Genomic DNA, 13,691 nt, shown 5'->3' with positions numbered 1-13,691 from the left:
AATTGAATTTCAGAATATTTTATTGATCTTTAATAGGCGAAAGGTCTACTGGAGGGAATTTAAACTACGAATGCAGGGGCAGACAACTAAGTATGACTGCTAGAGTAAAATTAATTATTTATTGAACCTTGGTCCTGCTGCCTGCCTATTACCTGAAACGATTTTGCCGTCACTTATATCAACCCCTGAACCTATTATCGACCTTCGGAGGATGGAGAGGTAAGAGAACCTGGGCAGGATCTTTCCTCTTTAATAATAATGCTGATTATTATTAAAGTTGATTGTAAATGAGCCACAGGTAAGAGTCTCAACAGAGGGTCCGCAGTGTTTAATTAATTAGTTTACATGATGTCATCACTGATTTTTTTTTTCCCAGTCAAAAGTACTAAAATGCCACAAAGGTACACCTTCTTGCAAATAAATAGGTTCGGACAATAAAGATTACTGAGGTAAGCAGTGGGAACACAATAACTGGCTGGTGTTCAGTTACCTTACGGGGTTGAAATGAAACCATTTCATGCGCCAGTTTGAAAATCAAGGGAGACCACTTTTGACTTTCCTGCTTGAATTGCAGGAAATCTCCCTCAAACATCACAACCTTTAGAAAAATGGACACACCATCATTTAACGTCCGCTTTCCATGCTGGAATGGGTTGGACAATTCGACAGGAGCTGGTCAAAATCCAGTTGTTTGTTTTGGCATGGTTTCTACAGCAGGATGCCCTTCCTAATGCCAACCAATTTACAAAGTGTGCTGGGTGCTTTTTACATGCCACCAGCACAGGTGCATTTACATAGCACCAGCACTTGCAAGACAAAGATCTCTCACCTGGGAGAGGGAGCATGGGCAGAGCCGTGAAGGACATGCCTGTATGTATGGAAGGTAACAGTTTTACTTTGCTGACGGATCTTCCCAAGTACAACAAATCACCACAAGTCCCGATCCCCTGTCATCTTCTCAATTAGGTCCAGTGTTTGAAAATCCTTTCTCGACACTTTTTCCCATGTCTTCCTGAGTCTACCCCTTCTGCAGGTTCCCTCCACAATTAGAAATCAGACACAATGAATGGATAATGTAATCCAGGGTATAGTATACCAAAAGGGGAAAAAAATGAGAGACTATGGTCATAGCTGAAATGTTTTTCATCATACTTTGGTCTGCTTAATCAAGGATGAACTGGGTCTAAACAACAATATCAAGTTATCATTCCATACATCCAGGTTATTACTGGTAAATAATTTCTATTTATCTATAAGTCATGCTTACATAATTATACTGTCATTTGCCCTTCTTAGGCTAAGGTTATTGGCATTCATTTTGAGACACTGACTCCAAGCTGCCCACTGTAGTCTGAAAGAAACCTTTAATTGTAGCAGCTCTGAATTAGATCAATGCCATTCTCTGGACTTGCATTGTACTAATTGCATACATCCTAACTCACAATCACTACCAACTTATATTAGTCAGTGAATACTGACCGATATAAAATTAACAGTAGTGTCAAGGCTGGAACACTTTAGGTCAAAGGTTCGCTTGAATAGTGATAATCTGTGGCTAAGCAATACCATCCTGATCAGCACTAATCTCACCAAGATCATCCCTAACACCCTAATCACCATCACACACACAAAAAAGCTATTAACAATAATATAGTCTAAAGTATATTACCTAAAATAAAAAGGGAGCAGTGACACAAGACAAATAACAGGCACACACACACACACACACACACACACACACACATCTAGCACACAAGTCACACACAAGCTGCACCTAAACAAAATGATGAAATATAATTGATACCTGTTCTCTTTCATCTTTTTTCTTGTCAAGTTCATCTATAGTCCAATCATATTCTGCTTGGATAGCATCACGACGACGTAAAACTGTCTACAATAAACAAACAAAAATTTTAATTTTAATCCCACGAAAATATTTACTTCCCATTGGCTCCCTTTTCTACATTTGGTTTTTGTATTTTCCTTTCTGACAGATATTCCAGCTCACACTTTGGAATCATTAATCATTAAATGTGTGCAACAGAATGTAAAATATTTTTTAAAGATTTTCATTTCCCTCTTCAATAAGTTTTAATTATTATAAAGAGCAGTTTCATCTCTCCACAAAGTTTGCATATGACGTCTTTTTTCCATGCTGGTATGGGTTGGACAGTTTGGCAGGAGCTGGTGAGCTGCAGGGCTGTGCCATGCTTTGGTATGGTTTCTATGGCTGGATGCTTTTCCTAGTACCAACCACATTACAATGTGTACCAGATAACTTTTTCATGTCACCAGCACAGGGAAGGTTACCAAATAACTTGCAAAATAGAAAAGGAACAAGGGGAAAAATGTTAAAACTTCCCACTAATAAATGGGGTCGGGTATTTGAGATGGGGCTTTATTCCAGGTGTTGAAAAGCTAAAGTTTGATAAAGGGACAAGGACAGATGACAGCCTGGTAGGCTGATGGATAGACGGGCATGCATGAGTGAACAAATATGTATCATCATCCACTTTTCCATGTTTGCATGGATCAGACAAAATTCCTTGAATATTTCCAACAGCAAGAATCCTTACCTATTTTTAAGCAAGGTAATATTTCTTCATAGCCCGACATGTTTTTGATGAAAGATTGGAAATGAATGACATGACTTGTATGATGATGATGCTTGTTAACGACCATCACATTGAAGCTGAGACAAGGGTACACACAACCACACACAAGTGACTGCTTTCAGTTTCCACTTACCAAAACCACTCAAAGTTTTGATTGGCCTGGGGTTATGTAACAGAAGACACTTGCCCAAAATGACATGCAGTGGAACTGAACCTAAGACCTCGTGATTGGGAAGCAAGCTTCTAACCACATGGCTGCACCTGTACGTGTGTGTGGATAAGGTGGCAAACTGGCAAATTCATTAGTGTATGGGATAAAATGCCTCATGGTTCTTGTTCCAGCTCTCTTCACTCTGCATTCAAATTTCATGATTAACTTTGCCTTTTTTCTTTCATGGTCAGTAAAAAAGTCCCAATCCAGGGCAGTGGACTGGTGGAACTATAACGACAATGGACTAGATGCCTTTGCAGTATTTGTCCTGACTCTTTGGTGTCCTGAGCTCAAATCCTGACATGGCCTACCTAAGTGGTAGACTTAAACTGCAGCCAACCAGTTTAACACCACACCTAAAAATCTTACCTCTAAAGTTGTGCACTCTCTTGTAAGCATTCAAGACCAGGTCTCCGGTTTGAGGATACCCCCTTCTCTCCCTCCCACTAGTCTCAGAGGCCCTATAAAGGGACATGGGCACAGCATTCCCTCCAGCTTGGTTGTGTGGTAAGTTTGCTTCCCAACGTTTCTCTATCCAGTCCCACTGTGGCACCTTGGGCAGGTGTCTTCTACTATAGCTTCAGGCCAACCAAAGCCTTGTGAAAGGATTTGGTAGACGGAAACTGAAAGACTGTCGTGTGTGTGTGCATGTCCCCAACCAGTTTTGGTATGTTTATGTGCCCTGTAACATAGCAGTTCATTAAAAGAGACCAATAGAGTAAGCAGCAGGCTTAAAAAATAAGTAGTGGGGTCAATTCACTCAACTAAAATTCTTTCAAGGTAGTGCCTCAGCATGGCCATACTCTAATGACTGAAACAAGTAAAAGGTATACATTCGCAGGTATGTGTGGTTAAGAAGCTTACTTCCCAAACATGTGGTCTTGGGTTCAGTCCCACTGCACAGCACTTTGAGCAAGTACCTCAGAGAGTATTCCCTACCACACTAAATCACAACTGACCAGCAAATACATGAAGCATATACACTAAGTATATGTGGTCATGCTTTTTATATGCCACCGGCACGGGACCAGTCAGGTGGCACTGGCATCAACCATGCTCGAATGGTGCTTTTTACGTGCCACCAGCATGGATGCCAGTACTGCCTGACTGGCACCCATGCCAGTGGCACATAAAAAGCACCAGCCAAGCGTGGTCAGTGCCAGTACCACCTGACTGGCACATAAAAGCACCCACTACACTCTCAGCATGGTTGGCGTTATGAAGGGTATCCAGCTGTAGAAACTTTGCCAGATCAGATTGGAGCTTGGTACAGCTTTTGGCTAGCCAGTCCTCAGTCAAACAGTCCAACCCATGCTAGCATGGAAGGTGGATGTTAAATGACGATGATGATGATGATGATGATATATATTAGGTGAGATGCTACAGCAAGCATAGAATAGACAGGTGTTAAATTAATGCTCTAACAGATTGAATTCTTAAACACCAACGTCTTAATCAGGGTAAGGTATTCCAGCAGTAGATGCGTTGGTTGAAAGAAATACAAAGGTCATTTGCCATTTATCCTTCTGAAGAGACAGTATTAACATATGAAATAATGGTATGTGTTAATGATAGAAAAAGTGTGAAATATAATTATTACAGAATCTAATCTCTGGAGTAACATTATTTGAAAGGGTGTCTAACTCAAAGATGACAGAGTCTGTCAGACTGAGCAGTTACTTCTCCAGACTGAGAGGTCCAGTACTATGGACATGTAATTAGAATGTCCAGGAAAGAATCACAAGACACATTCTTCAAACCAAGACAACCTACAAAAGACCTAGGGGTAGACCAAGAGTGAGACAGTTGGATAATATCCATAGCCTTTGTTGGTCACGTTTGAGGACCCAGTTGGGAAGCCTAATGACAACTGCTTCTGATTAGATTATGGGTGCCTCAAGACTCTACCCCCAACAACCCTCCCAGGAACAGTGGGCAGAATGGACAAATGAGTGGACGTAAACTCTGGAATCTACTCACCTTTACAGCTTCAGTATATAACATATATTCTTTGAGGGGTTGGCAAAATGATTCTTCAATTTCATCAATCTACACATCAAAGAAACAAAGAAATATGTAAATACATGACTTAGTGAACAGGGTGTTTCCAGCTTTCACAGAATATTTCCGGTCACTGGCAACAAGACAAAAAAAATATGGAAAATTACAAAACTGGTCATTGAAGGTCTTCAAATCACAAACCTCTTCTGGTAGATGCCCCTGCTCAATCTGTAGAAAAGGCATAGGTAGACACTACATACGATGTACCCAGTGTAAGCTATGGACACACAAAAGCTACAGCAATATCAAAGGAAGGTTAACTGGGAAGATAGTTTTTTGTGTGGCAAATGCACTGGGGCAATAAACACTGAAGAGGTACAGAAAACAGATTCCCAACACATGCCAGGGGGAGAAACTAGAAGCAGTTGATAGCTTCCACTACCTAGGTGACCAGGTCTGTAGTTGGGGTGGTTGCACTGAGAGTGTAGCAGCTAGAATAAGAATAGCCAGGGTAGAGTGCTCCTACCTCTGCTAGCAACTAAGGGCCTCTTGCTCAGGATGAAAGGTAGACTGTATGATGCATGTGTGTGAATTGCCATGCTACACAGCAGTGAAACATGGGCCATGACTGCTGAGGGCATGTGTAAGCTTGGAAGAAATGAAGCTAGCATGATCCACTGGATGTGAAATGTCAGTATGCATACACGACAGAGTGTAAGCATCCTGAGAGAAAAGTTGGACATAAGAAGCATCAAATGTGGTGTGCAAGAGAGACAACAGCATTGGTATGGTCATATGTCACATATGGATGAGGACAGCTGTGTGAGGAAGTGCCACTCCCTACCTGCGGAAGAGGTAGACCCAGGAAGATATGGGATGAGGTGGTGAAGCATGACCTTCGAACATTGGGCCTCACAGAGGCAATGACAGGAGACCAAGATCTTTGAAGATATGCTGTGCTTGAGAAGACCCGACAACTAAAGTGAGATTGCAGTCACACATGTCCGGCACAGTTAAGAGTACACCTGATGCATCAGGCAATATGATATGCTTGAGAAGACCTGCTAAGTCAAGTAAAACCAATATCGTAGCTGTAGCCAGTACTCTCTGACTGGCTCCTGTGCTGGTGGCACATAAAAAGCACCATCCGAACGTAGCCAATGCCAGCACCCCCTGACTGGCCCCTGTGCCAGTGGCACTTAAAAAGTACTATCCAAACATGATCAATGCCAGGCCTACATGACTGGCTCCTGTACTGGTGGCACATAAAAAGCACCCACTATACTAGGTAAATAAAATTGGAGTGTGGTGGTGGAGGGCATTATATTTGAGATCACATTGTACTTAGATAAAAATGATGTTTATTTTTTAATCCAGTTAAAATTTTGGATAACAGGATTTCAATTTCATCAGTTCAAGAAGGAAAAAGCAAAATGTTTACTTTCATATCTCAGGATGTCAATAGCAACTATTCTCACCCGAAGCCCTAACTATTATTATTTTCAGCTACAGGTCAGCCTCCTAACTGAAAACACACTTCTTCAAAAAACAAAGATGTAACTGCTATGAACACCATGCTTTGTTTTGTTGTTTTGTTTTGTTGTTTTTTTTATAGCTAACTTTCCTTCCTTTTAAGACAAATGGAATCTGAGAGAAACTGAATTCTTATTTCTAGCTGATTGAGTGATCATGCAGAAGTTCCTCATTTACCTTGCTTGGCATTTCATTCTTTTAAAAGAGTTGGAAATGAACAAAACAGAAAGAAGGTAACATTTTATTGTACCTTAAATATTTATTGTACACTATGCTTCATTCTACCTTATATTCTACCGTTATCCAATCTTTCAATATCCACCACAATGCTCAGCTCTTGTGATGAGGTGGCTGGTGTGCCTCAATAACCATGAGAGCTATGCTAGTAAAATGCAAGCTTCTGACAGGATCTCCCATGTTGGACAAGTGAAAGGACAGAGGCCCAACTAAAATAGACTACTACTTCTCAAAAGTAAAACATGATTTAGCATAGGCCTAACACCCCCTCCCTAGCAAAAAAAGCAAAGTTACAGGAACATCTATGACAATACAAAACCAACAAGGACTGAGAGAAGACCTTAAATTCCACCCAGAGTCATACCCTGTATTCTTTTGAATCAATGTTCTGTATTCAAATCATACCAAGATTGAATTTTTATTACATATTTCTGGAGGTCAAATAATATAAACAGCTGTCACACTCTGAGACCAATTCATTGTCAGTGCCTTTGCATTGAAAAGGTTGGACTTGTTTAGGCAAAAGCTGTTTGCTGACACTTTAAGTTGAGGCATTGTTACAGCATGGCCGAAACAACAGTAACAGATAACAATGGTACTTTAAGAATTTGGAAAAGTTCGTTTTAACTACTAATTTTGTGAGAAAAATAAAACCAGTAAGGAAGCTTTTAAGGAGTTGCAAAGAAGAGCAGCTAAACCACCCTAAATTCAATTATGGCTGACCTGGGGCTAACAAAAATCTATCATGATCGCTTTTAAGTCTGATTTTGCTATGATGGTATCGGTTGGACAAGACTTATTTAAACAATATGGGAGGCCTTCTTGATACCAACCCTCACTTGTTTTCAGGTCAGGTACTTTATTCCCCTGGCCTTTGTACACCAAAACATTAAACTGCAGGATGTTTAAGCAAATGTCCATGCTGCCCAAAGTGAAGAAGTGTGAAGAAAAACACACACATGACAAGCTTCTATGTGGTTTCAATTCTACCAAATTTTACTCATGAGCTCAAGTCTTTAGTAGAAGACATTTAACCAAGTTGCTACACAATAGGATCAAACCGAAAACCATGCAGTTGTGAAGTAGGCTCTTTAACCACACAACTAAGCTTGCTCCTATACAACAACTGTATTCTAACAATTGTTTCACATTGCAGTATAAGGCCAGCAGTTTTGAGGGGAGGGGGCAGTAGATTACATCGACCCCACTACTTGATTTGTACTTTATCTTATTGACCTAAGAAGGTTGACAGGCCAAGTGGACCTTGGTAGAATTTGAACATAGAATGTAAAGAACTGGAAAAAATGCCACTTATCATTTTATCTGACATACTAAGGATCCTGCACACTCACCATCTTCTGTATTCCAATAATAAAAAATATTCTTAAAATTCCAAGAAACAAATACTATTTTCATAAATAAGAAAGGAAAAGAACTGCTATTCATTCAAAATATTGTTTCAAATTTTGGCACGAGGCCAGCAAGTTCATTGACCCCAGTGCTTCTGTAGTTCTTATTTTATCAATCAGAAAAGGACGAAAGGCAAAGTCAACCTCAGAAGAATTTGAACTCAGAAAAAAGACGAATGAAATGCCACTCAGTATTTTGCCTGGCATGCTAATGATTCAGCCACCTCACCACCATAAGAAGAAGAAGTGCAAAAAATCATATTAACTAGGACAGCTCATGTACTGAGAAGAGCATTATCACTGTGAAAACAACATACATCCATGAATTTATTTATTTATTAATTTTTAAATATTTTATCTGTGAATTTGCATGTGTAATCTGGGAATGCATACAATGAGCTTCTCTGCCCTAGGTGTACGGAAAACACTCGGCAAGAAATGGAAGAAAATTTGAAGAAAGAAGGGGAAAAAAAATAATAACAACAATGGTTTCAAATTTCAAGGAAGGGGGTTAAGTGGATTACATCGACCCCAGTTTCCAACTGGTACTTATTTTATTAACCCTGGAAGGACGAAAGGCAAGGTTGACCTCAGTGGAACTTGAACTCAGAATGTAACAACAGACGAAATGCCACTGAGCATGGCATGCTAACAATTCTGCCAGCTCCCCAACTTAATTCAAAATCTTAATAAAGCAATTGTAAATGTAATTCCGATCACTTACAGATTCTTTAATGGCCACACAATTTGCTTCAATTGCTCTGGACATTGTAAGAAGAGCTGGGGTCAGTTTATCTTCAGAATTCGACCAAAGTGTATACACTGGACTCCAATCATTCAATTCTTCTACATATTCTAAAAGACAGAGAAATAAGAAATTAACGAAATTTTGTAAATATAATTCAATTTGGTAAACAAAGTTGTACAAATATATTTCTAAAAGGGCTCGTAAAAAGCACCAGTCGAGCGTGATCATTACCTGTGTCGCTTTACTAGCACTTGTGCTGGTGGCACATGAAAAAAAACATTTGAGCGAGGTCATTGCCAGTGCCGCTGGAGTGGCTCATGTGCAGGTGGCACATAAAAAGCACCATTTGAGCGTGGCCACTGCCAGTACCACAAAACTGGCCCTCGTGCCAGTGGCACGTAAAAACACCTACTACATTCTTGGAGCGGTTGGCGTTAGGAAGGGCATCCAGCTGTAGAAACTCTGCCAGATCAGATTGGAGTCTGGTGCAGCCAACTGGTTCGCCAGCCTTCAGTCATTCGTCCAACTCATGCTAGCATGGAAAGCAGACGTTAAACGATGATGAAGATGAGTCTGTGTTACATAAACAGGAGAATTTGTTTTTTCTATATTACACTGTGTATACACATCATCATCATGTTTATACCTACTTTTCCATGCTTGTATTGGTTGGAAATGTCCTCTCCAGCACAGCATCCCACTCATTGCATTTCCTTATCTGCGAGGTTCAGCTTCCTGAGATCAGCCTACACCACTTTTGCCCATGTTTTAGTAGGTCGTCCTCTTCCACCAATTCCCTCCACATTCATCTCCTGCCTCTTCTTCACCCGCCTCTCATCATCCATTTAGGTTACACATCCACACCAATGTAGTCACTCCTATACACCACAACTGCTTCAACTTACACCCATCTTTTCTCTCTACTCATTTGTTCCTCATCATTCATGCACGCACCTAGCAGATCAATTCTTGCTTTGTTCCTTTCCATCTTTTGCACATTCCTCCGCATTCAGTGATCCACACTTCACTTCCACACAGTTCATACACTGACATCAGATGCATTTCATTTTGCTGAGAGATGGAATCCTCTTGTTGTCAGCAAAGGTTATAGCTTCCTAGGAACCAATACTATGGCATCCTTCTGTAAATAACAGAACAACCAATTTTTTTTATCTAGGCTTAACAACCTATGTATGATGGTTGTAACTGAGCATCATAACCATACAAGCAATGTTATTTCCAGTCTTCCATGAAAAACGTGTCTGGCCATGAAGAAACAAGTGACGGTCAGCAATATGAAGGGTCTTCAGCCATAGAAAGCAGTTTCCTGTCACAGCCTTGATTTGATGAGCTGCAAGTGACATTCGGTAGACAGAAAACAGACAGAAATTTGCTGTACATACATACAGATAGCTACACACACACACACACACACACACACACATACATACATACATACATATATATGCTGTGACTTCGAAGACCCGACAAATGGAGTTCATGGCTCGCAGGATGGCCTGCTGAGCTAACCTTGGATCGTAGAGTGACCCGCTGTTCTTGAGGAGACCTATTGAGTCAAGTACATCAACATCAAAATAAAAATTCAGATGGAAATTGTAGTTAAGACACCCATGCCGGTGACACGTAAAAAGCACCGTCCGAACGTGGCAGATACTAGCGCCACCTGACTGGCGTCTGTGACACGTAAAAGCACCAACCGATCGTGGCTGTTTGCCAGCCTCATCTGGCACGTAAAAAGCACCCACTACACTCACGGAGTGGTTGGCATTAGGAAGGGCATCCAGCTGTAGAAACACTGCCAAATCAAACTAGGGCCTGGTGCAGCCTCCATGGCTTACCAGACCCCGGTCAAACCGTCCAACCCATGCTAGCATGGAAAACGGATTTAAATGATGATGATGTATACATACATATGTCATATTATATTCATTTACTTGGTCACAGGGAAATATTACTTTGCTTGAAAACAGGTGAGGGTTAGCAACAGGAAATGCATCCAGCCATAGAACATCTGCTTCAACAAATTCCATTCAACCCATATGAGCATGGAAAAGTGGATGTTAAAACAATGATGATGATTGAGGCCTGTAAATTGCCTACATCAGCAGTTCCTAACCTGAGCAGAAGCATTTACCTTTGGTGAAAGTGGTGGGTTGAGATTACAAGGCAGTTGTGAAGGTCAAGGATAACTATGGGAGGGCAAGCACTAAACGTTTAGATGGGTCATGATTTTTCTTTAAAAAATATCTAATCCAAGTATAATAATTTTTAAACACATTTTCAAAAGCCCGTCTTTGTCAGTTTAACTTATATTTTAATCCTGACAATGTGCCAAGGTCTCGTATATTTTTGGTACATCACTCCTCAGCTTTACAGAGCAGATTATCTTTTATCCTTTACTTGCTTCAGTCACTGGACTACAGCCATGCTGAGGCACTGAGTTAGAGTGTTTAATCAAACAAATCACCTGCTAGTACTTATTTTTTTTAAAATCTGGTACTATTTTATTGGTCCCTTTTACCAAACTGCTTAGTTACAGGGATGTAAACAAACCAACGTCAGTTGTCAAGAGGGACACACACAGAGTTTCATCTACCAAATCCACTCACAAGTGTTTGGTTAGTCCAGGGCTATAATAGAAAATATTTATCCAAGGTGCCACATAGTGGGACTGAACCCAAAACTATACGCTTGAAGACGAGCTTATTAATCACACAGCTATATCATAAAAGTTTAAAATGCGGGGAAGTGATAACTAATAAGAGGTATGTGCTGGATGGATGGGATAGCATGTAGTGGAGGCAAGTAGCTTAGTGGTTAGGGTGCTGGACTTGTGATCGTAAGATTGTGGTTTCAATTCCTGGACCAAGTGATGCCTTGTGTTCTTGAGAAAAACACTTTAAATGGATAATCCTGCAACAGACCAGTGTTTCATCCAAGTGGGGAATATATATACACTATGGAAACCGGAAAAAGTAGCCCTTATGAGTTAGTATGACTCTAGCAGGAAACTTTACCTTTTGTGGGAAAGCATAAGCAAAATTAGCCTCTGTCTGATTAAAATAATCTGTTGTTTTGGTTTTCCTTTTTCTCTTTTTTTCCTTTCTAGCAAAACATGGAGAGGGATGCTTGTAAACCACCTTTCCATGAAAGATGGTGCCGAGCAACAAAAGAATAATCCTTGTTCTACAGGAACTGAATCTTTCAACTAATCAAATCAATGGTGTGAGACGAAGAATGAATTCCAGCTGCCTTACTTACCACTCTGTTCTTTGAGTATTCGCTGAGTAATCCTATCTACTGATGCAAGTTTATCACCAAAAGACTGCACGTAGTCATGCATCACTGCAAACTCAGGAGGCCGGTTTTTCATCATGTATGAAGCACTTATGTTGTGAAGGGAGTTGGTGACTCGGCTGATCAAACCTTGTCCTTTCTTTTTATGGGCATTGAATTCCTGAAATTTCAAACCAAATACATTAATGCAGAAGGCATATAGCATAGTGGTTAAATAACTTGGCTCTCAATAAGTTTGTGGGTTTAATTCTCAAACTGGGAGCTGCATTGTACTCTTAAACAAGGCAATTTACTTCACTTGCTTCACCCCATGCAGCTGGTAAACAAATATCAAGACTAACAAAGCCCCTGGTTAGTGTCAAGTGAGTATAGCAGTGTTAATAGATCAGTAACAGGACCAAAATTCTTCAGGCAGAAAAAAGGATACATCTAGTAGTACACTGCTATTTCCTCTCTTTACCCTTTATGGGTCTGCTTAATCAAGATGTGACCTAGAGCTTTAACCATGGGTCTGCTTAATCAAGACGTGACCTAGAGCTTTAACCATGGGTCTGCTTAATCAAGACGTGACCTAGAGCTTTAACCATGGGTCTGCTTAATCAAGACGTGACCTAGAGCTTTAACCATGGGTCTGCTTAATCAAGATGTGACCTAGAGCTTTAACCATGGGTCTGCTTAATCAAAATGTGACCTAGAGCTTTAACCATGGGTCTGCTTAATCAAGATGTGACCTAGAGCTTTAACCATGGGTCTGCTTAATCAAGACGTGACCTAGAGCTTTAACCATGGGTCTGCTTAATCAAGACGTGACCTAGAGCTTTAACCATGGGTCTGCTTAATCAAGACGTGACCTAGAGCTTTAACCATGGGTCTGCTTAATCAAGACGTGACCTAGAGCTTTAACCATGGGTCTGCTTAATCAAGATGTGACCTAGAGCTTTAACCATGGGTCTGCTTAATCAGGGTGCACCCTGAAACACCACAAAATATTAATAATTACTCTATACTGACAGAATCTATATTACCTGTCTCTGTTATGGTCAGCATCTGAGATTTTAATTATCTCTCACCAAGACAGGACATAAAATTAAGTAAAACTCAGTTTATGAGTCCTTGACCCTGAATTAATTTTCATTGCATAATGTAATTTGTACTGACACAAACATATGCAGATGATGTGTCGGAGAAGCTGTAACCTATGGAACTGAATTTCCTGCAGACCAACAGTGGGATAAAATGTGACGAAGGTGACTCAAGATTTAAACTCAGTCATTAATCAATGAAATTAATCATTGCTCAGCACAAAGGTGGTGAGCTGGCAGAAACGTGAGCACGCCAGGCGAAATGCTTTGTGGTAATTCGCCCACCACTGCGTTCTGAGTTCAAATTCCGCCGAGGTTGACTTTGCCTTTCATCCTTTGGGGTCGATTAAATAAGTACCAGTTATGCATTGGGGTCGATGTAATTGACTTAATCTGTTTGTCCCCTCTGTGTTTAGCTCCTTGTGGGCAATAAAGAAATAGAAATTAATCATTGCTCAGCACATTACCATCTGCACTACAGACCTGACAATAATATCACAATACCTTATATTAAGATATAATGGTTCCAAATTTTGG

At 40.4% G+C, this 13,691-nt stretch overlaps 1 protein-coding gene across 2 annotated transcripts in view; it reads right to left on the bottom strand.

Moving 5' to 3' along the window:
- Nucleotides 1-13,691, bottom strand: part of LOC115215769 (sorting nexin-30-like) — a 56,874-nt gene that overhangs the window by 5,413 nt on the left and 37,770 nt on the right. For both annotated transcript variants that reach the window (XM_029785069.2, XM_029785067.2), the window contains exons 5-8: nt 12,037-12,232; nt 8,731-8,861; nt 4,807-4,875; nt 1,805-1,891 (exon numbers count right to left, since the gene is read on the bottom strand). In XM_029785069.2, coding sequence (XP_029640929.1) covers nt 1,805-1,891; nt 4,807-4,875; nt 8,731-8,861; nt 12,037-12,232 — 483 coding nt within the window. The remainder of the gene's footprint in view (nt 1-1,804; nt 1,892-4,806; nt 4,876-8,730; nt 8,862-12,036; nt 12,233-13,691) is intronic.

This window comes from Octopus sinensis, linkage group LG9, assembly GCF_006345805.1.
Source record: "Octopus sinensis linkage group LG9, ASM634580v1, whole genome shotgun sequence".
NCBI lineage: Eukaryota > Metazoa > Mollusca > Cephalopoda > Octopoda > Octopodidae > Octopus > Octopus sinensis.
The sequence above is the reverse complement of the archived record's forward strand: the minus strand, read 5'-3'. Positions and strand labels throughout refer to the sequence as shown.